The following is a 27,303-nucleotide window of genomic DNA, read 5'->3' as shown; positions in this document are numbered from 1 at the left end:
AGGATCCCCTACTGTGACCCCTGACTGTGTGTGGTGACAAGATCACAGGCAGCAGTGACAGGATCCCCTGCTGTGACTCCTGACTGTGTGTGGTGACAAGATCACAGGCAGCAGTGACAGGATCCCCTGCTGTGACTCCTGACTGTGTGTGGTGACAAGATCACAGGCAGCAGTGACAGGATCCCCTGCTGTGACTCCTGACTGTGTGTGGTGACAAGATCACAGGCAGCAGTGACAGGATCCCCTGCTGTGACTCCTGACTGTGTGTGGTGACAAGATCACAGGCAGCAGTGACAGGATCCCCTGCTGTGACTCCTGACTGTGTGTGGTGACAAGATCACAGGCAGCAGTGACAGAATCCCCTGCTGTGACTCCTGACTCTGGACCTCATTCAGACCCGCTCGCAAGCGGCCCGGTGGTTTGTGAACGCGCATGCGCACTCTTCGTTCTGTGCGTGCTTGAACTACTCTCTGCGATTGCATATCGCTCGCTCGCCCAGCAAAGACAGCCCAATGAAATGAGTGACAGGAGAGGCCGTTTGTGGGTGGTAACAGGGGCAGGACACTAATAACGGGGGAGTGGAGGTGTGAACACAGGCGTGCCTGGTTGTTTCAACACCATTTCTAAGGCGTGCATAATTAACAGGCAGCGTCACAGTACACGTCACATGCCTGTTTTTTACACTGAAGTCCTCGCGGTGCTTGCGGTAGGGTAAGGCAACCACAAGCGCTGTGATCGCTACCGATGGTGCTCGATGTACCAATGTTCTAATATACTTCCTGGAGATGACGTGCGCTAGTGGGCGTCTCAACATACGCTAATGGGGGTCTGCATTCACAGAGTGATCGCTCGCAGCGCCAAAGTGGGTGTCCTTGTGCCTTGGCGAGCGACCGCTTCCCATGTCATCACTTTGACAAATTTGCATACGCTGGATGCGAGCGACCGCATCTAGCGAGCAGGTCTGAATGAGGTCCTGTGTGTGGTGACCAGGGGCAGAACTATGGGAGACAATGGAGGCACCTGGACGCCGGGCTCCAGCTCTGTAGGGGCACCTCCTCCATTGTCCACAACATATTCACCCCACATACTGTAGGGCTGTAACTATGTACCCGGAGTGTACAGTCATGTCCGCCCAATACATGGCACCCCTTCCCGGCACTTGAAAAACCACTGCCTTCGTCTATCTATAGCCTGTCTGCATGCGAATTGCTGTACATTACAGTGTCCGTGGCTGTGACGGTGGGGGGAGACCAAATTATAACTTGCCACAGGGCGTCTGTGATGAACTTACGCCGCTGGTGGTGACAAGGTCATATTGTCACCCCATACGATCATCCTGCTCTGTTGCTGGTCAGAGTGTGACTTGGGCCGGCACTCTCTAATGTACACGTTAATGTGCCTGTGGTAAGGAAAGTCAATGCAATCTGAGGCAGAGAGTGATGTGAATAAACATTATCTGATGGTACAGAGCTGCATAATAAATAGCATGTGTAGCATGCACTACATAGTTGCTGGCAATCTGGCTTCCTACTCCGGGCATGAAGCGTTTGGGAAGGAGCGGGGAAGGGGGGCGTGACTGCTCACTTGCGTCATCATGGCCCCCATCCACTACACAATACAGAGGTTACAGCATTGTACTGCAGGGGGCGGGGCCATGATGATGCAATTCAGCGCAAATCACGCCATCGGCTCCCCCTGGACCGTCCACTTGTATTGTATAAGTGGGCGGCTGCAGTGGGAAGGTAGATGCCGGTGGAGAGTGCAGGGAGAGGGCGATGGTGACGGCCGGCCACAAGACTTTCTTGAGCCTCTCAGCCTTTCCAGGAGGGTAGGTAAGCATGGTGCTCTACATAAAGAGTTATAGTAATATAGAAAATGGAGTGATCCGCAGCAGGTTGTTCTATCACTTACCAGTAGCTGTGAGAGCTGATAGGATGCAGATGAGGAGGCTGGAGGCTGCCATGTTTACTGTCTTCCGGATGTAAAGATCTGGAATGTTTTACACTTTGTACAAAGAAAGTTATCTAGAAGAGATGACTAATGTATGCCAAAAGGGGAAGAAACACTGATCAGCAGAATGGCTGCAAAAAATGTGGAGGAGTAGTGGTCAGTGGAAGGAGCATAGATCAGGGTGAGGAGCAGATTTCAGGAGAAGGAGCATAGATCAGGGTGAGGAGCAGAGGTCAGGAGAAGGAGTATAGATCAGGGTGAGGAGCAGAGGTCAGGAGAAGGAGTATAGATCAGGGTGAGGAGCAGAGGTCAGGAGAAGGAGCATAGATCAGGGTGAGGAGCAGAGGTCAGGAGAAGGAGCATAGATCAGGGTGAGGAGCAGAGGTCAGGAGAAGGAGTATAGATCAGGGTGAGGAGCAGAGGTCAGGAGAAGGAGTATAGATAAGGGTGAGGAGCAGAGGTCAGGAGAAGGAGTATAGATCAGGGTGAGGAGCAGAGGTCAGGAGAAGAAGTATAGATCAGGGTAAGGAGCAGAGGTCAGGAGAAGGAGTATAGATCAGGGTGAGGAGCAGAGGTCAGGAGAAAGAGTATAGATCAGGGTGAGGAGCAGAGGTCATGAGAAGGTGCATAAATCAGGTGGAGGAGCATAGATCAGGAGAAGGAGCATAGATCAGGGGAGGCGCATATATTAGGATGAGGAGCAGAGGTAGAAACATAGTTCAAGAGGAGGAACAGAAGTCAATAGAAGAAGCATAGATCAGGGGAGGAGTAGAGGTCAGGCTGAGTACTGTAGCTGAAGTAAGGGGAAGGAACATAGATCAGCGGGAGGAGCAGAGGTCAGGGGAATGAATATAAATCAGGAGGAGTAGGAGAAGAGGTCAGCGGAAGGGGCTTAGACTAGGGGAAGGAGCAGAGGCCCTGATTCAGAGCCGGACGCTCTTTGTGAGCACTCGCTCTGAATCTGGGCAGTCTGTTTTTTTTTTGGGATGGCCTCCAGGCCGCTCGCTAAGCTGGGGGTGACCACCCACAGCTTTTGCGAGCGGCCAGGTGATGGTCGTGACCATCGCGACCATCGGGCTTGCGACGAGACCCTTGTGGTAGGGTCTCATTCCCGCAAGCCCCAGTGAGCTTCCTGTTCTAATAGAGCAGGAAGCTCAACTACTGACATCGCGAGTGATGTCAGTGGGGCCGCCCTCAAACGGCAGGCGTTCGGGAACGCCTCAGTTTGGCCAGCCAACCCCCCTCCTCACCTACAAAACGGGGTGAGCTGTCGATCAACATCGACAGCCACCCCGTTTTGTTGCGAGCCCCGGAGCGAGTGATTTCACGCTCCGGGGCTCGCGCACAGTGCGCACTGCCAGGCCATTGACCCGCTTGCGAGTGCATAGCGCTTGCGAGTGGGTCTGAATCAGGCCCAGAGGTCAGAGGAAGGAGCATAGATCTTGAGGAAGAGCAGAGGTCGGGATGTAGTATAGATCAGTAGGAGCAGAGGTCAGGGGAAGGAGCAGAGGACAAGGGGAGGAGCAGAGGTCAGGGGGAGGAGCATGTGCATGCAGCCACTACAGTAGTTGTCGTTGGATGAAAACAGGTTCTTGGTCAACCCAATCATTTCTGCTACATCAAACTGGGACTAGGAGGATGGTCATGCAATCTTTTTATAACTTTAATAATAAAAAACATTGGATTGATCCCAACTGATGCCCTTCACTGCCACTGGTACAAGTAGCACCGGCTCCACCTGATGTGTCCCTGATTGTAGGTGTAATAAAATATGGAGGACTTGTACTTTTTGTAACATAGCTTTATGAAATGTGAGGTTAAAACTAAATAACATATTTTTATCATGATGGTTGAAATCAAAACTCAATCTTAAGATTTAGCATTTCCTTAAAGTACAAAATGTTGGGAATGGGCCAATTTTACCATATGTTTTAATATGTGTGTAATTTAATTTAGAATATATTCTCTAGTGTTGCAAAGCTGCATGATATGTGGGTGCTTTGGAATAAATTTTAATAATTATAATAACAGACATACACAATCACAAAACAAATCTTAATTTGGATGATTTATTATTTATAGAATCAATTTGTCTCCACTGCACAGATACAGCAATGAAATCAGATGTGACCACATCCAACTATTTTAAATAACATTTTGCATTGTCTAGCTCACCTGTCCTGACTGGTAGGGTCATGGCTGATCATTACTGCATTTGTTCCTTCCTGCCATTGCCACGGGGATAATGAGAGCTATTTGATAACACTTTAATTATTAAGACTAATTTAACATTTGATTTAGCAGACCTGAGCCACAGCAATTAATCAGCAATTACTGTAATTCTTTGCTAACTAGTTAGACAATAAAGAGCAAGTTCCTGGTTGACACTGTATGGATTAGTGCAAATTGGGCACCTTCGGGCATTGATAGTAATTAACCTTCATCTCCTGTGACTTTATTATTTTAACAATTTGATCATATGGTATAAATCCTTTCATTAGGAGCCTTTTAAGAATTCATTGATTTGCATATGAATTTTTAATTGCTGCTTTTACCAGTTATTTAAATTTTTTCAATAGGCTACAAGAAATTCAGCTGTGGTAATTTTAATAGGAATTAACCTGGTTTATTTCTCGCAGCCCCAGAGCAGGTGCAAAGTCAGAAAAAATGGCTATTTGAAGTTTAAAAAGTTGGTACTTGCTTCAGAACCCCTTGGACAACCCTCCTAGAGACTAAATAGGCAGTTGGGAAATTTCCAATTAGCTTAATTAGTCTAATAATTACATGTCATAATTGGGGGAGAGGAATGCCCTGCTAATTACTCCAAAATACACTTTTGTATTAGTATATGCACCCCAAATTTAATGACAGTATTTGAGTGAAAACATTTTTTTTACAGTTAAAAGTTAAAGTGTCCTCAAATTTACGTAAAAAAAATATTCTACCCTTTTTCACCTTATCTGTTTGCTTTATTTCATTTAAAGAAACTACAAAAATTACCCATTTTTTTAAATTTTGAAAGTTTGAATATTTTTTTTGGGACAGTAATACAATTTGATTATATCACCCAATATTTTCTTTTGTTTTTTTTTAGGGTGCAGAATGATTTCCACTTTTTTTTTCTCATGGGTTTTTGCGGTAAAATTTACTGCAACCATTTTTTTTTTTAAAATTAGATAGCGTGGGAATCGTAAAAGCGCAAATCCGTGTTAATGAAAAAAATGGTTTCGATGGCTGTGGTAATTTTTGTCATGAAAATCTCGGGGGTAATTAGATATTGCCCTGAGACTCCTACCCATTAAAACCATAAGAGCTGAATAAAAATAAAAAAAAACACATTATTTAAAATAAACTCTAATTAAATTTAAAAAAGATGTAATTCTCTCTCGTTTAGATGTAGTCCACATAAAAAAAAAAAATCACTCAGACAAAAAGAATGACAGATGCAAAATGACTGTTAACGAGAGTAACTGGGGCTCCTGTTCACCAGCAACCAATCACAAAGGCTTTCCAACCCTGACAGCTTGCGATTGCCCATTGGTGAGGGAAAGTCTTTTGAAATCCAATTTTTTAAATAACATTTTGTGGCGGTTGTTCATGATGAGCGGATGAGATGTTATATTTTTTCAGAAAATTTCTTTTTTGACATTTGTGACTACTTTGGATCAAGACAAAAGAAAAAATATTTTATTTTAGATTTAATAAAGTGGTGAGCAAGGGTTTTGGATTGATAACTCTATGGATGTCTGAATAGACCTAACTGTCCATCACTTTTAGTTTCCACTATCCAGCGGAATACGTTTTGCCTGCACATGATCTGCTCACACCTTTAATGATGCATATTGAGACACTGAAGCCGGGAGACAAACATTGCTATACATGTCACTAAGAACAAAATGAATGTGCAGCATGAAGTACTTTTCTTTCAGCTGTCATGTTAAGGACTTTTCTGTGAATGTGCCATCTGGTGACAGAAGAATGTATTGCAGGGAATTTCAATAATACACTTTGGACTATTCACTTAAAACTACGCAATGTGTTTCCTTACAGCTTATCAGGCTCACCCATCGTCAGAAAGCAATTCAATGCTTGATACATTTGTAAATTATATAATATAATATACTTTTAGTTGCAGTTAGTTGCAAATATCCCCCATTAATTTGATAATAAATCTATTTAAATTGTTTAAACCAGTGTAATATGTGAAAACATCAACTTCCACAGAGCAGTTGTCTTAGCGTTAAATCAAAATCCAGTGTTATAATCCCTAAATGCAACATGCATGCACAATATATACATTGACTGCATGACCGACTTTGACAGTTTTTGGTTTTAACACATAAGTTTTAAAAAGAGACAGACGGAAATAATCAGCAGAAAGAGACTTTGATGGAGATAAACACCACTGTTGGCACATTTGCTTTCAACATTAACAACCATTGCCCCCAGATTCCACACTTGGTGAGTAGGCTGACACATCTCTTTTGTGGAACAGCCACGTGATATCGTTGTGGAAAATATGCTCCCTGCAAGAGAATAAAAATGAGTTATGGCCCTGTTGCTATGGACAACAGTTTTGCATTGAAGTGGGCAATCATTTGTAGAGACATTGGGCCTGAATCAGAGGTGTACGCAGCTGCAGCCGTTGGTGCACGTGTTTGCGGAGTCGCGGCTGCGATAATGTACAAATGTTATTTTCAGCCTTCCCCTTTGTGTACTAGCATGAACTTGAATGTGCAAGCACTGAAATGTCCACTTTCAGGTTTGTACGCTGCAACACTGCCGGTGATACAAGACACTTCACCATCTGCGCACATCACGTGCACCACCAGGACTTGCACCAGCCCCATGGAAGGTGAAGTGTCTCCGTCTGTACATGTCTTCTGTGGCTCTGCATCTGAGAATGCAGCCGCTCTCACTGACAAGCCGACGACAGTCCCATAACACGCCCATTCAATGGATATTTTGGTGTCTACTGCAGCCCACCTGCCATTCACTGCCCAGGAATGCCCATGGACTTCTCTTGCCATCTCTGATACCAGCAACCCCGTATGCAACAGCTGATTTGTGCACGCACTCAGGGCAACACTTTCAGAATATTTAGAGCATGCGCAGTAGCAAATAATCACTCAACTATGCAGGGGCGTTTCTAGACAGGGGGGGCCCGTGTGCAGTCTCCGTCACGTTCCCCCTCCTCTCCGTCCAGCAGCGCTCAGAGCGGTGCGTGGCCAGCGCCGTACTTATAAACGCTGGGCACTAAAACGTGCCCAGAGTCTATAACGCAGGTCACCGGGAAAATGGCAGCAGTATCTAAAGTATCTAAAGGAAAACGTTAAACCATGGGCATGATTCATAGATGGACATAATGCAGATATTTACGCAGATTTAGCGATTCTTTGGCATTGGGAATACGCTCACACTGAGGAATAGTTCGTGAAATGAGTGACAGTCAGTCAGCGATTGGGGAAGGTAACGGGGAGGGGTTAGTATAACGCAGGCATGTCAAACCGTTTAAACACTGTTTTCTGGGCATCCGTAAATTAGCCACTGCGTTCCTGCTGGCAGCAGGTGAGCCCTCTGTGTGTCTGGAGACCCGTTGTGTGTGCGGCATGTTAAACTTACGCAAAACGGCTGATAGCCGCCTCATCTGCGTTTGATGTGTCCGGTTTTGTGCGTGAGCGGCGCATGCGAGATGCTGTCATTGGGCGTCTGTAAGCACTGAATGGCGAATAAGGCAATAGCATATTTTGGCAATTACAATGGCATTTGCGTCCATCTCTGAACCAAGACACAAATCATACATTGGTGATATTAATTAAATACAGAATATAATTTTTTTTTACATTTTACTATACCATTAACGATCAATAAATTACTAAATATTTACACAATTACAGAATATACAGTACCTGATGTACTTGTGAGCTGGGTCATACACATTGTCTCTTTTCCGGTGCAGTCCATTACCGTTTCAGTTTGACAGGTCTTTGAATTCGGAGAGAAGCAGCCTTTACATTTGAGACCATTTTTGCCATTTGTATCTTCTGAAACTAAGAAGAATAGATACATATTTTTTTAAAAACTATTAAACTAGATTTAGGATTAAAGTCCATAGAAAGAAACAGTACTTATGAAACCCGTTTAAAGTGATATCATCACTTACTGTACTGACAGTGTGGGAGCCATTTTGTGGGTGTAACCACTTGTACATAATAATACACCGTATAAGCCAGTGACATCACTGAGTGGGAGGCACTTTGTGCCCAGTGATGTCACTAATTCCTAGTGAATTGATATGATGAATACCTGTAGCAGCCCTCATGTTCCAGCTTCAAATATCCCCCCAACATTGGAAGTGGTCATATCTGATGAAGGTTCTGTGTCCATAGTACTGAGATGGCATAGGGGGGACTTAGTCACATCCCTGAGGGCATGCTTAGCACTGAAATGCGTTACCTGCCCCTTGCTAGTGCAGCTACGTCTCTCGTAACCCTTTTACTGTTGCATGCAAAAGGCAGGGCCGCAACTAGGGGGGGCTGGAGGTGCACGTGCACCGGGTGCGCCGCTGTACCCGGTGCCAGCGACCTCCAGTCCAGCGCTGCAGAGAGGCTCCAAGCCGGACGTCCGCTGGTAATATTTATTACCAGCGGGCGCCCGGCTCCTTCTCTGCAGCGACAAGATGTAGCCGGAGCCGGAGGCTGGAGTTCTCTCTCGAACTCAAGCTTCCGGCTCTCCCCATGGGCACTATGAGAGAGACGTCATGACGTTTCCCCCATAGTTCCGAGGAGCAGCCGGCGGACCGGACGCGACGCTGGATGCAGGAGCAGGGTTCAAGGTAAGTATATTTTTTTTAATAGGCATGGGCACTACAGGGGCATTACTATGAGAGCATGGGCACTACAGGGGCATTACTATGAGAGCATGGACACTACAGGGGCATTACTATGAAAGCATGGGCACTACAGGGACATTACCAGAAGGGCATTAATATCGGAGAATGGGCATTACAGGGGCATTACTATGGGGGCATTACAATATGGGCACTACTACAGGGGCATTATCATATGGGCACTACTACAGGGGCATTACTATATGGGCACTACTACAGGGGCATTACCTCAGGGGGCATTACTATAGGGGCACTGCTGCAGACGGAATTACCAGGGGGGGCGCCAAATTACTGTCTTGCCCCTGGTGACAAAAATCATAGTTTCGGCCCTGCAAAAGGGACAGGTGCACACTGTACTCGTCCACTGCTGCTCTGCAACTGAGGACAATTCAGTCCTGATCAGAGCAGTGGGAAGGAGCCCTCAAATATGGACTTTCCTGCAGAAAATGGGACGGTTGGGAAGTATGCATGTGCATGTTTTAAAGTACAGATATAGTGGTACTCAGAGCCGTAACCAGACTTTTTGGAGCCCTGTGCCAGAAAGAGCATTGGCGCCCCCCAATGGGGACATAAGACACGCACCCGAAAAAGAGCCATGGCCTAATGGAGAAGGACCAGGGAAGAGATAGGGGAGGCCAGGAGATGCTGGGGATAAAAGAAGAGGAAGCTATAAGTGAGAATGATAATAAACAGAAAATTGATGGTCTCGAACAGTGGTCCTGATTCAGAGCCGGATGCTCTTTCAGAGCGCTCGCTCTGAATCAGGGCGGCATTTTTTTTCATGCTGGCCTCCTGGCCGCTCGCTAAGCTGTGGTGACCACAGTTTTTGCGAGCGGCCAGGTGATTGTCGCGATGGTCGCGACCATCGGGCTTGCGACGAGACCCTTGTGGTAGGGTCTCATCCATCGCAAGCCCCAGTGGACTTCCTGCTCTAACAGAGCAGGAAGTCCACCTACTGACATCACTAGTGATGTCAGTAGGGCCGCCCACAAACGGAAGGCGTTCCCTCGGGAAAGCCTCCGTTTGTCCAGCCACCCCTCCTGCCCACCTCCAAAACGGGACGAGCTGTCAATCACAATCGACAGCCGCCCCATTTTGGTGCGAGACCCGTAGCGACGGAGCGCCCGTCGCTCGCCCGGTCTCGCACATGCGCACGCCGGAGGCGGCGCATGAGCAGTGGGTAAACATTGACCCATTTGCGAGTGCATAGCGCTTGCGAGCAGGTCTGAATCAGCCCCAGTGTCCCCTGCCCTGCGGTGCCCTGTGCCATAGCACAGGTCACGCCACCGTAGTTACTACCCTGGTGGTACTCTAGTTAGCACTTCTAGGGTAAAGAGGCAGCCTTGGAAACACAAATTAGGTTTAACCCACAAAAAACTGGAGTGGCAATAAAATATGGTGATAGTATTAAAAAAAATGGCACTATTCATGTATAAGGTGAGGGAAAGGGTTGAGAAATAATCTTAGGATAGATGATATTAAACAAATCAACCAATAAACGCAATATCACGTATAGTGTGTTTTCTTCTTACGGCGATGACCATTACATGTAATGATAGAACAAACAACAAATCATAGGATAATACTGTAAAGATAGTACTGTATGCTTCTGTACAATATATCCACTTTAGTAGCAATAACACCATACATTAAAATATGGGACAAAAAGCAAACATAAAAATCAAAATGAAATTTATTCAACAAATACTAAAAGAATCTCAAAACCTCCCATACGTATGCACATGGATATAACAGTCCAATCAGGGGACTTTTACCAGAGGGATGAATGAACAGGGCCGTAATTAGGGTGGCGCGACATATGCCACGGCACAGGGCACCGCAGGGTAGGGGGCGCTGCTCGGGCCGGTACATTTTCTGTTTATAATTATTCTAACTTGTAGCTTCTTTTTCTTTTATCCTCGCCATCTCCTGGCCTGTCCTATCTCCTCCCTGGCTGACTCCCCCTCCATCTGGCCCCCTCCCCAAGCACTCTTCAGTCACCGCCTCTTTTATTTTACACACACATTTCAAAACACGACTCAAACCTCTCACCTCTTACATGGCAGTCAGACACCTTACATATGGAGCTATCTGCCCCACAATATCTGATGGCCGCCCTGACCACAGCCACTAAATTCCGACCTACGTGTAACCAGCACACCTAGAGTATTCTTGCCGGTGAGTTTAGCTGCATATACACTACAAGCAACGCTCTTTCTATACCTCCAGTCAGTGATCTACACTGCCGGCTCCAGGCATGTGCACGGCTTTTCTGATGGACAAATCCTGCTGCAGGTGTGTGCCCATATACATCTATCCTCAATTGAGCACTTGGCACATTATGAAGCTGCTCCATGGCACGTGAATTTTTTTTCCATGCAATACACAGCTCAGATGCTGGGTGGTCAGTACATCACGGATGAAAACGACAGTATAGCAGTGGATGAAGGCGGCGCTGTAGCGAGCTCTTCCGGAAACCTGATGCTATAGGTAAATACAGTAGTTGCGTAGGAAATCTTACAGTTTTTACCACAATTTAACTGGCAAAGAGACCAAGATTTATTGCACTGTAATTATCAATACACTTCACACTCACATTACATTTAACATATTACTGTACATGTCAACCCACTAATCAATGCCCACTTCCCCCATTATTATTATCTTTTTGATATTCCATTATCATCTTTAGTATTATCCCATTTATTTTATGCAGCAAATTATTAATACCATATAATATATCAATACTATATAATATATGTTATGTAGCAAATTCTCACACATTACGTACAGTATATGCAAACTGTATCCAGAATTTGTTTTTTTACAGTTTCAGGTGGGTACTCTGTACATATTACCTTCCAGTAGCCACCAGTGGGACACGGTCGCAACCAGTGAGACCATGTCACCAAGTGCAAGACCTGCAGCATAGAATTTAACATTTAAAAAAAATTTAAATAAATAAAAATACAGCTTTAAAGAACAAAATTACAAGCAAGTTACCACAGAATGGCTATGTACTTGGTACTGTACACTGTAATCTCTCCTACAAGTATCATTAGCCACTTCCACTACAGTTGTGCTTCTCCGGGTTTTTTTGCCATTGAGACTACATCCATCCCCCCACATAGATCCTGGCATTCTTATATTTAGGGATGGACGGGGCTTCCACCATCAGAACTTTCAATGGGAATCGTTATGTTTTCTACTGCGGGACCTAAGCCCGGCAGTTCAAATCCTGACATCGGAAGAGCGGCTAGAGAAGATCCCGATGGGGTAAGTAATGAAACTATTCCTAACCCTCCCCCCCCTAACCCTAACACTCCCTTAGGGGTGCCTAACCCTAATCTCCCCCATAAGTGCCTAAACCTAACCCCCCCTCCCCGCACCCTAAACTTAACCCTCCTGGGGGGTGCCTAACCCTAACCTCCCCCAGGGGGTGCCTAACCCTCCCTTCCCCTAGCCTAACCCTAACAATCCCGGGGTGGGATTCCTACCCCTAAGTCTCCCCCGGGGAGCCCCTAACCTAACTCTCTCCAACCGCAGCTGTCCGCTCCCGGCTTACCTTTGTTCGGTACGACTTAGGGATAATGATAGACATCGGGATTTTGACGCCTATCATTAATCCCTTGCCGGGATTTGACAGTCTGGAAGCCTTCTGGCTACATACTCTTTTGATGCGATGATAAGTAACCATTGCACCAATATTACAGTATTGTCTGAAAAAAACTATTTAATATTCGCATGAGCAAAAACATACACAATAGCCCTATTTCTTGGCTGGCAGGGGACGGCTCTAGGGGCAGGACGGTGTGGGGCAAGATGCCCGATGCATAGAGCTGCAGGCAGAGACAGCGCAGCTCTCAGCATTAAAATAAAAATAAAAAATAACCATCACAACATATCAGAATGTCACCATCGAATGGTAAAAACACTACCATCACAAGAAAAACATCGATGGTCGGCAAACATTAACCATCTCTACTTATACTGTATGTTCAACTTTGGTGTAAGATGTGGTGTGGACTGTGTAGGGATGGGAACTGTCAGGGGCGAGCACTGTGTAATATCCAATTTATCTCATGCCGAATATGATCAATCATATCTAATATATGTACATCACAGTAACGAATCAATTTAGTGACAAGATGGTGACGTTTCTGTAAAAAACGTTTAAATATGATTTACATTAAAAAAACAAACCATGTGCCATTACCCAAAGGATCACAAAAAAGTCTGTGGGGTCTATATACTAAGCAGTGTTAGGAGACAGAGTGAAAAGTGATAAGGTACCAGCCAATCAGCTCCCAACTGTCATCTCACAGGCTGTGTTTGAAAAATGACAGTTGGGAGCTGATTGGCTGGTACCTTATCACTTTCACTCTGTCTCCAGTCCTAACACTGCTTAGTAAATAGAGACTTGTAAAAGCACAGCCAGCGAGGTGTCTCCTGACTGAGGAGAGCAGCCACAAACTTTCACACTGACACACAAAACGGTTACTGAATGCAGCTCCCAGATGCAGCTCAGCAGACGCGACCTTCAGCTGCCTGAGAGGAGAGGGTTACAGCTCGGCCATGCCAAGGAGTGGGAGGGAGTGGAGAGCTACAGTGCATAACCCTCATACTTGCTAACACACCCAAAGCTTATCCAAGGCACAGGCATTTGCATTTTCTAACATTTTGGAGCAGCACTTCTCTTTTCAGTACCCTTATTACAATTTTAATACCTTTACCAGGTTTGCAATTTTATAGGGATGTGTGCAGACCCCCGTGTTTTGGTTTTGGATCTGTATCTCCTTCAAGGTTTTGGATCTGGATTTGGTTTTGCAAATCACCCTCAAGTGTTTTGGTTTTGGCTTTGGATCTGGATTTTTTCAATAAAAAAAATAGATAAAAAGTTTTAAAAACAGCTAAAAATCATATAATTTATGCAATCCAAAACCCAAAATTCGGAATTAAAATCCGAATTCCGAACTGCAAAATGATCAGAACCACGACCCGGATTTACCTGGATCTCCTCAGAAGATTAAAACCGCGACTCGGATTTACCCGAATTCATGAATTTTGGGTGGATTCAGTTTTGTGGAGAACTGAACCGCACATCTCTACAATTTTAGATTATTATCAAGCAGTGATAATCCCATTTTTAGTAGGGATGTGCAGGCTCGGATTAGTTCGAATTTTCCTGCCAAATTAGAATTTTCCTGGACAAAAGTCCATGAAAGATGATGTTTGTACATGATGACATTTAACCTCTTTCTGTCACACCCCGTAAAGGGTTTTCTATTCTACTCGTGGTGTATTAGGGTGATTCCTTACCGAGTATCTCTGTCACAGAGTCTCCTTGGGTTCTTCTGGAAGGTGATAATTTAGATACAGGCAATAGTGTGCAACAAAAGAGTATATTTATTCCAACATTTGCAGTTTAGTTAAATAAGCACTTCTACAATTAGCAATGCATTTTTAACAAGTTTAATTACACTTTAGTACACACATTTGAGTCAGAAAATTGCACTGGGATCCGTAAATTTTATTAAACAGGAACTCTGGATATGTGAACCAACTGCGGAATCAATAGGTGATTAACAAATGAACATATTACATTTCCCTTCTAGATCTTAGTTTAACTCAGAACAAATGTCTCACTAATACCAGGTGCACCTGAATATGTAATACACTAGTTTTAGATCAACGTTGCCCGCGTTGGTGAATAGTTTGTTAAAGACAGGGATTAAGTAGTCCTGGTGCAATACAAAGTCCTGCACGGCTATTTAGGTAAGAACAATTAGATAGCTGTCTGGCTACCGTATTTGTAGTATAACACTTTCCCTTTCAGAAATAGCTGGGGGTCAATTGATGAAAGTCACTGAAGAGTAATTGCAGCAATCACTCCTGGCTACTCTCTCTGTATCCTGGCGGATGATATGGTTGTTCTTTTTACACACTCTGCCCTTCACAATTCCTCTCAGCTGCCAAATTAGTATTGCAAACGGTATGCCCTTTTTAGAAGAGGGAGCTGTTTAGTTAAAAATTAGCAATTCTGCTGAGCTTAGGTTATTCTGAGGTAAAAGGGCTGTCACTGCAGGGAGCACTGCCTTCCCCTGTACCTAGATTATTCTGAGGTAAATGGGCTGTCACTGCAGGAAGCACTGCCTTCCACTGTACCTAGATTATTCTGAGGCAAAAGGGCTGTCACTGCAGGAAACACTGCCTTCCACTGTACCTAGGTTATTCTGAGGAAAAAGGGCTGTCACTGCAGGGAGCACTGCCTTCCACTGTACCTAGATTATTCTGAGGCAAAAGGGCTGTCACTGCAGGGAGCACTGCCTTCCACTGTACTTAGATTATTCTGAGGTAAAAGGGCTGTTACTGCAGGGAGCACTGCCTTCCACTGTACCTAGATTATTCTGAGGCAAAAGGGCTGTCACTGCAGGGAGCACTGCCTTCCACTGTACTTAGATTATTCTGAGGTAAAAGGGCTGTTACTGCAGGGAGCACTGCCTTCCACTGTACCTAGATTATTCTGAGGCAAAAGGGCTGTCACTGCAGGGAGCACTGCCTTCCACTGTACCTAGATTATTCTGAGGCAAAAGGGCTGTCACTGCAGGAAACACTGCCTTCCACTGTACCTAGGTTATTCTGAGGAAAAAGGGCTGTCACTGCAGGGAGCACTGCCTTCCACTGTACCTAGATTATTCTGAGGCAAAAGGGCTGTCACTGCAGGGAGCACTGCCTTCCACTGTACTTAGATTATTCTGAGGTAAAAGGGCTGTTACTGCAGGGAGCACTGCCTTCCACTGTACCTAGATTATTCTGAGGCAAAAGGGCTGTCACTGCAGGGAGCACTGCCTTCCACTGTACTTAGATTATTCTGAGGTAAAAGGGCTGTTACTGCAGGGAGCACTGCCTTCCACTGTACCTAGATTATTCTGAGGCAAAAGGGCTGTCACTGCAGGGAGCACTGCCTTCCACTGTACTTAGATTATTCTGAGGTAAAAGGGCTGTTACTGCAGGGAGCACTGCCTTCCACTGTACTTAGATTATTCTGAGGTAAAAGGGCTGTCACTGCAGGGAGCACTGCCTTCCACTGTACTTAGGTTATTCTGAGGTAAAAGGGCTGTCACTGCAGGGAGCACTGCCTTCCACTGTACCTAGATTATTCTGAGGTAAAAGGGCTGTCACTGCAGGGAGCACTGCCTTCCCCTGTACTTAGGTTATTCTGAGGTAAAAGGGCTGTCACTGCAGGGAGCACTGCCTTCCACTGTACTTAGGTTATTGTGAGGTAAAAGGGCTGTCACTGCAGGGAGCACTGCCTTCCACTGTACCTAGATTATTCTGAGGCAAAAGGGCTGTCACTGCAGGAAGCACTGCCTTCCACTGTACCTAGGTTATTCTGAGGAAAAAGGGCTGTCACTGCAGGGAGCACTGCCTTCCACTGTACCTAGATTATTCTGAGGCAAAGGGGCTGTCACTGCAGGGAGCACTGCCTTCCACTGTACTTAGATTATTCTGAGGTAAAAGGGCTGTTACTGCAGGGAGCACTGCCTTCTACTGTACTTAGATTATTGTGAGGTAAAAGGGCTGTCACTGCAGGGAGCACTGCCTTCCACTGTACCTAGATTATTCTGAGGTAAAAGGGCTGTCACTGCAGGGAGCACTGCCTTCCCCTGTACTTAGGTTATTCTGAGTTAAAGGGGCTGTCACTGCAGGGAGCACTGCCTTCCACTGTACCTAGATTATTCTGAGGTAAAAGGGCTGTCACTGCAGTGAGCACTGCCTTCCACTGTACTTAGGTTATTCTGAGGTAAAAGGGCTGTCACTGCAGGGAGCACTGCCTTCCACTGTACCTAGATTATTCTGAGGTAAAAGGGCTGTCACTGCAGGGAGCACTGCCTTCCACTGTACCTAGATTATTCTGAGGTAAAAGGGCTGTCACTGCAGGGAGCACTGCCTTCCACTGTACCTAGGTTATTCTGAGTAAAAAGGGCTGTCACTGCAGGGAGCACTGCCTTCCACTGTACTTAGATTATTCTGAGGTAAAAGGGCTGTCACTGCAGGGAGCACTGCCTTCCACTGTACCTAGATTATTCTGAGGTAAAAGGGCTGTCACTGCAGGGAGCACTGCCTTCCACTGTACTTAGGTTATTGTGAGGTAAAAGGGCTGTCACTGCAGGGAGCACTGCCTTCCACTGTACTTAGGTTATTCTGAGGTAAAAGGGCTGTCACTGCAGGGAGCACTGCCTTCCACTGTACCTAGGTTATTCTGAGGAAAAAGGGCTGTCACTGCAGGGAGCACTGCCTTCCACTGTACTTAGATTATTCTGAGGTAAAAGGGCTGTCACTGCAGGGAGCACTGCCTTCCACTGTACCTAGATTATTCTGAGGTAAAAGGGCTGTCACTGCAGGGAGCACTGCCTTCCACTGTACTTAGGTTATTGTGAGGTAAAAGGGCTGTTACTGCAGGGAGCACTGCCTTCCACTGTACCTAGGTTATTCTGAGGAAAAAGGGCTGTCAGTATGCTTAATTACTTTTGCTGGTGTGAGTGTAACACAGTCTTGGTACAGTAACTATAATGCTGCACTGAGCCCTTTGTATCTCTCCAGCTGCTAGTTTCTGTCTGCTGTCTGGCCAGGAGCTAGCTTAGATGAGAAGTGTAAAACAGCAGTAGAGATGGCTAGTGAGTGAGTGTCTCAACACACTGACTCGAATCATTCAGATGAGTGAATGATTCGAGTCACTCAGTGTTTGGTGAATCGAGACACCCACCTCCCCTCGCCTCTCTGTCACCTCCCCTCGCCTCTCTGTCACCTCCCCTAGCCTCTCTGTCACCTCCCCTAGCCTCTCTGTCACCTCCCCTAGCCTCTCTGTCACCTCCCCTCGCCTCTCTGTCACCTCCCCTAGTCTCTCTGTCACCTCCCCTCGCCTCTCTGTCACCTCCCCTCGTCTCTCTGTCACCTCCCCTCGCCTCTCTGTCACCTCCCCTAGCCTCTCTGTCAGTGGCAGCTAGAGTGAGTGACAGCTCCGCCCCCTACACTGCTGATCTGACCTGATTATACTTCTGTGCACTGATCAGCAGTGTAGGGGGCGGAGCTGTCAGTGACTCACTGAGTCGTGCAGCTACAGCCAGGGCTCAGGGCAGTGCACTAACTCAGGAGAGTCAGTGAGAACCCTGAGCTGTAGTGCTGGGCTGTGGGGGGCGGAGCTGTCAGCGACTCACTCTGCTACAGCACTGCACTACCTAAAGAGCCGTGACTCGAGACACTGACTCGAGACACTTCACGGAGTTGAGCCATATGGCTCAACTCAGTGTATTGAATCATTCTGCCCATCCCTAAACAGCAGGGATTGAATGGGTTACTCACTGCTCCTGTCTCCGGACTTAGTTGCGAGAGTCTCCTTATATACCAGCGGTCGCGTGCGGGGCCGCTTCCCGCCGACCACACATTGTGCTCTGTCCACTGGCCATCCATGCAGGAATTGGGAAAAGGGTTCTCCCCTCTGCTATGACTGGGCTGTCCTGACGATGGACCACGCGCCCACTGACTCCCCATATCGAGAGTGGGCAGCCGGCTCCATTTGCTCCCCTTGAGGGGGTAGATCGCTCCAAGGTTCCCCAGGAAGGGGTTAACATATATAAATAAACTGACATATAAATAAATGAACAGGGCATACACATCAATTAGCTTATAAACACTTTAGGGGTACCACATTTCTGAGACACGATTTCTGGCGGGAAAAATCAGAATTTGGCGAGAAAAGCTGAAGTAATCCGAGCCTGCACATCCCTAATTTTTAGGAGGTTTCACCTGAAAGAGGTGAATTGACCCAAAGGGTTACTACAGAGAACTCAATGATTTGCACTGCGGTCCCTTTCATATCTCACAGTGGGGCTCATTCAGAGGTGGACGTACCGCCGATGTCAGTCGCAGTGGAGCACTTTTTTTTTTCTACGACAGGATCCGGTTGCCGCAGGATAATGTCACATTCCAGCACTCAGCTCCTGTAACTGCAGAGGAGCCGGCCTGCTCCCCCCTCATGGCGCCACTGCGGCCTTACTCGCGTGAGAAACTGACCCTGCCATAGGGCGGGCGCAAGTTTTAATGGTGCGACCGATGCTGAAAGTGGACGTCTCAGTCCGTGCACATTGGGACATACAGACGTACACCAGGGAAGGATTTTGCGGCGGCGTTTCAATAAAGACACAGACAGGCGGCCACCACAACACGTGGATGCAGCGAGCTTTTGTATCCCTCTCCGAATCAGGCCCAGTATTGTGTCTCTGTAGAAGCGACTGCGATGTCTGCTTTGCATATTGCAGATTTTGATACATACAAAGCACCATCTCATGATGGCGTTATGTATATGTAACATGTGATCCGATGACCAAAGTCTTCTTGATACATACAGCTCTTGTGCAGTCTTTTCTCTTGGACATGAGCAGTACGGGAAAAATGTCAAGTCCCCCTCCTGGCCGCACATTATTATTACTACCAGTTATTTATATAGCGCACACATATTCCGCAGCGCTTTACAGAGAATATTTGGCCATTCACATCTGTCATTCATAGGCACATATACAGTCTGTCTACAGAGCAGGTTTATAGTGTAAATGCTCAGCCTCTCTGGCTCGCACAGGAGTCTTGATTCATTTAGTGTATCAAATACTGAAATGTATTACGTCGGAGCATTGCGTTTCTGACAGAGCTGTATTGGAAGAGCGCAGGTGGGCCAGGGTTTTGTGCCACATTGTGAGGTGAGTGAGGAATAATATATTGCAGCTGTATTTCCTACTTTATCGCCTCGGTACAAAGCAATACAGTATGTTAAATAACGCTGTGATTAATAATAAATATAGACCCCAACTCTGAATCCTGTATTGTGAAGAAGGTGACAGAATAGTCACTTGTACATAAAGAAAATGTAGTAACCTGCTGGCAGCACAGTGCCCTGTAACAAGAGCCTTGTCAAGCCGACAGTATTGTCCACTAAAACGTCATGACATCTTTTCTTTCACCCACTGCAGGAGCTGAGCTCCAATCTCTGGCTGCCGCTGCAGGGAAGGAGTGCATTGCGCTGGCCCTGACGAGGGAGGAACTTTTATATGCAATCCAAAACACAGCAGACCAGACTCTGCGAAGATGACATTTTGCCTTGTTTTTTGGGATCTGAACTAGGCGGGTGTGTTTGGTAATAGTGCTGCAGTCAGTCATAGTACCTTAAAAAACTACTAAAGGAGGTCTTCTAAAAAAAAAAAAACATTTTTCCTTTAGTATAAAATTCAGCACCCATTTTCATACATAACATCAAAATTAGAAAAAATACAATGTTTATAAATCTTACTTGTGAATTTTTCCTTAAAATAAATCCTTAGTAAACCGAATGCATGCAAATGATAAGTTTTCAGTGCTCAAACATATGCACAGACAGTGAATCAATCAATCAATGCTTTACCTGGCTTCCACTAAATAGTACTCCACCTCCATTTACCTGTACTGCCCACGTGCCTCTGATCTAGTTCTCGATTGATTAAAACATTTCTTTAGCATCGTATAGTTTATATTAAACTGTCATCCTATCTGCCACTATAGTGCCACTCTGTTTCCTACTGTACATGTGCTATATTATTTTTTAATCTGCCATGTGGTTGTGCCGCTGCTCTGTCGTTTACATTAGCCAGTCAGCTTGCTGCAGCCTTTGGCAGTATGAGTGAAAACAATATTGTGAGCTGGGAGGTAGTCACAATTAACTGGAAATGGCTGGAAATAAATGCTATTGAGGTTAATAATACTGTAGGAACAAAAACAGGCCCAAATTACATGATGATAAAAATCCAGATCCAAAACAAAAACACTTGAGGGTAGTTTTGGCAAAAGCGAAACAAAATGTAGGGGTCTGTGCGCATCTCCGAAATAACTCAGCAAATAAAAAAAAGCAATCAGCAAATAAAGTGTAACTTACGGACAGGTTGAGGAGGGGTGCAGTTATCCGTGTCACAGCAGGTGGTGCTAGTCTTCAGCCTGCCATTGGGGACACTCATAGTTCCAGCTCTGGAACACAGGCTGCTCTCTCCACATTGTCTGATGTAAATGTTGGAAATCTTCATTTCAGCTACAAATTTAAAACAATCATTCATAACTTGCACAGCATATCCCAACAGTGCATACACAGGGCCTGATTCAGACACGGTCGCAAGCGCTGTGCGCTCGCAACCGGGTCGATGGCGGGCCAGTGCGCACGCGAGGCGTGTGCGAGCCCCGGAGCGAGTGCAAAAAGCGCTCGCTCCGGGACTCACTACAAAAGGGGCGGCTGTCGATGTTGATCGACAGCTCGACCCCTTTTGTAGGCGTGGCCGGGGGGTGGCTTCACAAACGGAGGCGTTCCGAAGCGAACGCCTGCCGTTTCTGGGCGGCCTCACTGACAAAGCTCTCCGGGGCTTGCGGCCACGAGACACTACCACAAGGGTCTCGTCGCAAGCCCGATGGTCGCGATGGTCTTGACCATCGCGACCATCATCATGGCCGCTTGCATAAGCTGTGGGTGGTCACCCATAACTATGCGAGCGGCCAAGAGGCCGCAACTTAAAAACCAAGAGCCCGCCCTGATTCAGAGTGAGCGCTCGCTTTTTGCGAGCACCTCTGAATCAGGCCCACAATTCATTCTGTTTCTAATCTTAGCGCCCGTAAATGACTGAATTACCCCCTCTCCCCACATCACTTGAATTAGATCTACAATATACACGTTTTATAGTCATTTTTAAGCAGACAAATATAAAAGGGGGCTGTGTTGTCCACTTTAAAGACACATATACATGGGTGTTAATTATAATGCCTGATTTCAAAGCCTATTAAAGGGCAGCAGGGTTGGTGTTATGATTAGCATTACTGCCTCACAGCACTGAGGCCTTAGGTTCAATTTCTACCATGACTCTAACTGTGTGGAGTTTGTATGTTCTCTCCGTGCTCGCTTGTACTGATAGGTTAATTGGCTCCCAACAACAATCAACCCTAGTGTGTATGTGTATGTGTGTCCTTTTGATAAGGAATTGATGTGAATTGTCAAATATGTTATGTAAATTGTTGTACAATATACAGCATGTGCAATATAAATAACTTAATAAATAAATGTGCTTTATTGGTGATTAGTAAAAGTAATATAAGCAACTTGAGCTGTACGCACACAATGCCTGATTCATCAAGGATCGCTATTGCAATCACATACGCAGACGGCCGATTGTTGCATACGGTGCATAATAGCGCGAATGTTTCACTGCGATCACGGAGACCACACAGAGCAATCGCAGATTGATTGACATTACAAGAGCATTTGGGGGTGGTGACCGGGGGGGGGGGTCAGAAAAACGCAGGAGTGCCAGTGTGTTTGATCGCCGTTACAGGGGCGTGCATAAATTAGCCGCAGCATCGGCATATGCAGCCTGAGTGCTCGCTGCGTGTAGAAAGGTTAGCAATTTCTAAGTAACGTCTGACCTGCTGTAATTGTGTGACTGGCTCAGATTGTACTCAGTGTTACCAATGTTTTGGCTGGGAGGGGAAGTAGGTGTCTGCATATTGTCCGTGCGAGGGCTTTGCGAATGCAAACATTGCAGCCGCCATCGCATCAGTGATCCTTGCTGAATCAGGCCCACAGACAGTTGTTTGCTTTACTTACCATTAATTCCCGCATAGTCTGCAGCATTTCGAAGCATAAAATACAATAAAGTTTCATGTGAGTGCTCATTAGGGAAATAGCAAATTATACTGCAGAGAAGTTCCATGTTACATCAATAAATGCTCTTTTAACACGGTTATTAGAAGGGGATGTAGTTATGAGACCGGTGGCCGCGATGCCTCCGGTCTCAATACCGACAGCTGAATCTTGACAATGGACTTAAGATAGGCGTCGAAATACCGACTCCCATCTTAATCCCGATGCCGGAACGCCAAAGGGCACCGGCTGGAATGAGGTAACTCCGGTGGCGCCCTTAGCACTAAGGGGTGAGGGTTAGGTTTAGGCACGAAGGTGGCAGGGTTCGGGAGTGGGGTGGGGAGGGTCAGGGTTAGGCTACAAGAAGGGAGGGTTAGGGGAGGAAGGGGGGGGTTAGTATACTTAACCGACCCCTGTCGGGATACCAACCATCGGGATGCCACTGTCATTTTATCTGGCAAGGTCTGTCACTAGCCATGGACTCAGCCAGCAAAAATGTCAAGATGGTAGTGACTGCCATCTGGACATGGTTTGGCATCAGGCGTTGGACCGATTGGTGTGCTCCTTGCTAAGGTGTCTATTTACTAAGCCATGGATGGAGACAATGTGAGTACCAGCCAATCAGCTCCTAACTGCTATGTCACATGCTGTGTTTGAAAAATGACAGTTGGAAGCTGGTTGGATGGAAATTTATCTCTGTCCACTTTATCTCCATCCAATGCTTAGTAAATAGACCCTTTAGTGAGAAAAAGATGTATCAGCACAAGTTTGGTAGACGATGGTAAGCATGAGAAGAGGACATCATACTACGAGGGCACATGGTCAATGCATTCATATTTTTTTATTTCCAACATTGGAAGGTGCTTTTACATTTTACAGTACGGGGAAAGCAGTAGGGATGGCCATCGACCATCGATTATTAACAACCACAGATAGCCAAAAATGGTTGTAGGTTTTGCCATCGATGGTGGAGATACGATGGCTCTCTGCCATTGATGGCTTAAAGGCAGTGATGTTGTTATTCTCCTCATCACAGGGAAATGAGGCCTAGCCCCCCCCACTACTAAGTCCAGTCTACTTTAGTGTTTGGTCTGCTACTTGTCATTCCAGTCTGCAGGGATGTCCATCAATAGTTTCGTACCATCTATGTTAATCACTAATGGTACCATCAATGGTTGACATATTGATGACCATCCCTAGAAAGCAGTGGTGTCACTTTCACACATGTGCAGTGAGGTGGTGAGCAGCGCTTGCACTGACACCAGGCAGCACGCTCAGCTGTGATGTTCTTATCGATGATGGACTTTATGGATGTGTTCTAAATCCGGGAAAGTGGGCAGCACTTTGAAGTGGTAGTTTAGGCAAACAACTTGGCCAGCTCGGTTACGTAAATAAAAAGAGCCAAACCATCGCCAATCAAAGAAGTGTAAAACCATTGTTATCTTTAACACTTTCGTGGTTTAGCATGCCGGAAAAGGGCACCATATTGAAAGATTCTTTGGTCTGTAAATATTGCTGATGCCATGGAATGGCAAAGGCTCTTGACAGTTATATTCCTGTCACTTACAGTCTAGATCAGTGGCGTCTCCAGAGGTGGGGCTGTGGCACAGTCCAAAATTCAAATAGGGGATCCACACCAACTGCCAGTGACTCCTGGCCGGCGATGTTTGGCAGCGTTTGGAGTGGCAGTTGGTGTGGCTCCCCTATTTGAATTTTGGACTGTGCTGCAGCCTCCACTGGCCTGGATCATTCGGAAGTAACCCATAATCTTCCAAAAACTTGTATTTTCCTGTCAGTACAAGCCCACATACCCAGTGTTGTAACTCCGTAGGATAAAATACAGGAGTAGTGCCCGGGCGGACAGGTTACCGATGTTCCATTACAGATCTGGTCATTCTGCGATGTACATTCTATACAGGTCAGAGAGTAACCTGCAGAATAAAGACAAAAAGGTATTTCAGAAAATTAACTGGAACGTTTATTTTTAAATACTTTATTACAAAATAAACCAGAATATTTAATAAAAGTAAAATGGCTACCATAAAGACAATAACTAAGAGTGGATATAAACAGAGCAGCTCAATCTTAAAATGTATATTGTTTTACTCTTTTTCTATATTAAGAGCATAGTTAGAGACGAGCAACATTTCACTGAAATATCACATTATTCATTTCTGTGGTGGAACACGTCAAATGGACCTTTAAGTCAGACTTTGGGTTTTCCTTTTGTCTTCCCATTGCGCACAAAGTCATTCCATACTTTAATAGTCCATCTACCTCTTGTAAGATGTATAGACCACAATAAGGGCCATATTCAATTTGAGGCGAGAAGTCCGTCCATCATCACCGTTTTTTGCTGGGATAAAGTATCGAGTGCGTGCCCGCTTATCCCCGTATTAGGAATCAGCGAAAACGGGACCAGACGGAAAGGTAAGTATCGAAAAGTCCTGTCACTTTTGGGGAAATCAGCCTGTCACCCCCTAGAAGATGGTCTGACATGGGGGATCACTATGGGTACCCCCGATTTGGCCAGCTGAAGGTAATTGGGGTTTTTAAACAGCCACGGCAGGGGCATAAATGCGGCTTTGAAGAAGTGGTGAAGAATAGCACTTAGCGTGTTTTTTTAAAAAAAATAACTAGTCCCATCAAATTTGGGGTACATGAAAATGGGTGCAAGCATATTTTTAAGTCCCTAAAGTGATTTTTTTTTTAAATTCATCAAAAATCCACCTGCCACAACCACCCGCATTCTAGAAAACTCCTGCCGCATACTTGGGAACCCCTCCGGAATCAATTTAGCTAGTTTAGAAGTTTATCTCCTATTTTTTTTTTGGTATCGCCCCCAAAAACAAAGTACCTTTTTTGGGGTGTCCAGAGGACATTTTTTTTTTTTTCACACAGAGGGGGTCATTCAGACCCGCTCGCGAGCGCAGGACGCTCGCAAGGGGGTCGATGTTCCCCCACTACGCATGCGCACTATGGAGGGAGCTCCTTCATGCGCATGCGCGAGACCCGACGAGCTCTCCATCGCTCCGGGTCTTGCACCAAAGGGGGCATGCTGTCGATGTTGATTGACAACACGCCACCTTTGGAGGGCGTGCCGGGGGCGTGCCTGCCAGACGGAGGCATTCCCATGATAGATGGTCTGATAGAGCCAAAATCACTCCAGGGCTTGCGGCAGCGAGACCCTACCGCAGGGTCTCCGTCACAAGCCCGATGGTCGTGATGGTCAAGACCATCGCGACCATCATCATGGACGCTCGCATATGCTGTGGGTGGTCACCCACAGCTATGCGAGCGGCCAGGAGGCCGCTCCATTTTCATGGAGGAGGGCACTGTTTCAGAGCGAGCGCTCTGGTGAGAGCGTTCGGCTCTGAATCAAGCCCAGAATCCCTTTTGGCGAAATTCCAAGGGGTGCAGGCTACTTTTTTAAAGTATGCACCCCAAAACCCCAATTCTGCACTTTTTTTCACCACCTATTCAATGGTAAAAACTTATCCCTGTTTTTTTGCAAAGACTTTTCGCACCTACGAAAAGTCTTTGTAATTGCATATGGGGATAAGTGAAATAGGCGAAATGACATGACGGACTTTTCGCCTCTAATTGAAAACGGCCCTAAGACATAAATTCATTCAGTAGTCTAGTCCTATTAGGGTAGTAAAGAGAAATAACTTCAGCAGTTTATATCAGTAATATTGGATAGAGTTTGTTGTATCCCAATTAATTTGCATATAGTTCTTCCTTTACAATTTATTAAAGGTCTCTATGTCCTGTATCACAGAATATGTGATTTATACAATCTTTATTACACTCTTTATTACCAGCACAGGCAGGTTACAGCTTCATACACCAGACTTGCAATTCAGGTTAGTAGGCTGTTCTCCAAACTGCATATGTTACAGCAGTACAGATTCACATCAGCTCATAGTTGCACAGGAACATGTTAGTATATCAGCATAACAGTACTGGATCATATCACAGGAACCATGGCCCTGACATCCCACACCCCCCTTCTGGATGCTAGTCACCGTCAGAAGCCTCATTCTGTGCTCTGAACACATTCTTAAAGGCTGATTACAGGTGCAGTTTAATTAATTTGATGACAACTGATGAGGCAACACCTGAACTGGACCATTCAGTCCTACTGCTTTTGCTCTGCCAAACCTGAGATATCTGGACATTCCACATTCACTTCATGTGAAATTATGCTGACCCTGCCACAACATATTTATATATAGAGGGAGAGGGAGAGAGAGAGATTGTATTAAGTATCTCTCACAAATGTAGAAAATGGTTATAGAAAATGATTGTTAAAGAAGTGAAAATTCTTAAATTCATATTAGAGGATTTGAAAATCAAGAATTCTAGCTATCTCACGGGCCTTAAGCCGCATACACACTAGCCGATTATGAACAATAAGGACAATAACGATATTCTTAAATGATATATCGTTCAGTGTGTATGCAGTGAACGACCAACGATGCACGCTCCTGCTGGTCGTTAACTATGGGCCTGATTCAGAGTTGGGAATAGAGAGAGAGATAGCACTTAACTGTGAACCTGAACAAACCATGTTGCAATGCAAGGGGTGTAAATACATACATTTTTTTGCATGTGGGGTAAATAATGACTGCTTTTACATGTAGCCCACAAATACTGTACAGCTTTATTATTACTCTACAATTTAGATGTCAGTTTGGACACCTCCCTCCCAAATCTAAATCTCTCTGCACATTTTAAATCTGTCCCCCCTGCAGTGCAG

The 27,303-nt window shown here is 45.7% G+C and overlaps 1 protein-coding gene across 2 annotated transcripts in view; it reads right to left on the bottom strand.

Moving 5' to 3' along the window:
* Positions 1 to 4,005: 4,005 nt before the first annotated feature.
* Positions 4,006 to 27,303, bottom strand: part of LOC148481778 (phospholipase A2 inhibitor gamma subunit B-like) — a 42,912-nt gene continuing 19,614 nt past the window's right edge. The window contains exons 2-6 of one of the 2 annotated variants that reach the window (XM_088453016.1): positions 24,353 to 24,472; positions 22,506 to 22,523; positions 20,799 to 20,948; positions 7,860 to 8,000; positions 4,006 to 6,476 (exon numbers count right to left, since the gene is read on the bottom strand). In XM_088453016.1, the coding sequence (XP_088309142.1) occupies positions 6,283 to 6,476; positions 7,860 to 8,000; positions 20,799 to 20,948; positions 22,506 to 22,523; positions 24,353 to 24,472 (623 nt within the window). In that variant the 3' untranslated portion in view covers positions 4,006 to 6,282. The remainder of the gene's footprint in view (positions 6,477 to 7,859; positions 8,001 to 20,798; positions 20,949 to 22,505; positions 22,524 to 24,352; positions 24,473 to 27,303) is intronic. The other variant, XM_088453017.1, reaches the window with a different exon arrangement.

This window comes from Taudactylus pleione, unplaced genomic scaffold, assembly GCF_031769625.1.
Source record: "Taudactylus pleione unplaced genomic scaffold, aTauple2 ptg000563l, whole genome shotgun sequence".
Lineage (NCBI taxonomy): Eukaryota > Metazoa > Chordata > Amphibia > Anura > Myobatrachidae > Taudactylus > Taudactylus pleione.
Note: the sequence above shows the minus strand (reverse complement) of the source record. Positions and strands in the feature narration are given on the sequence as shown.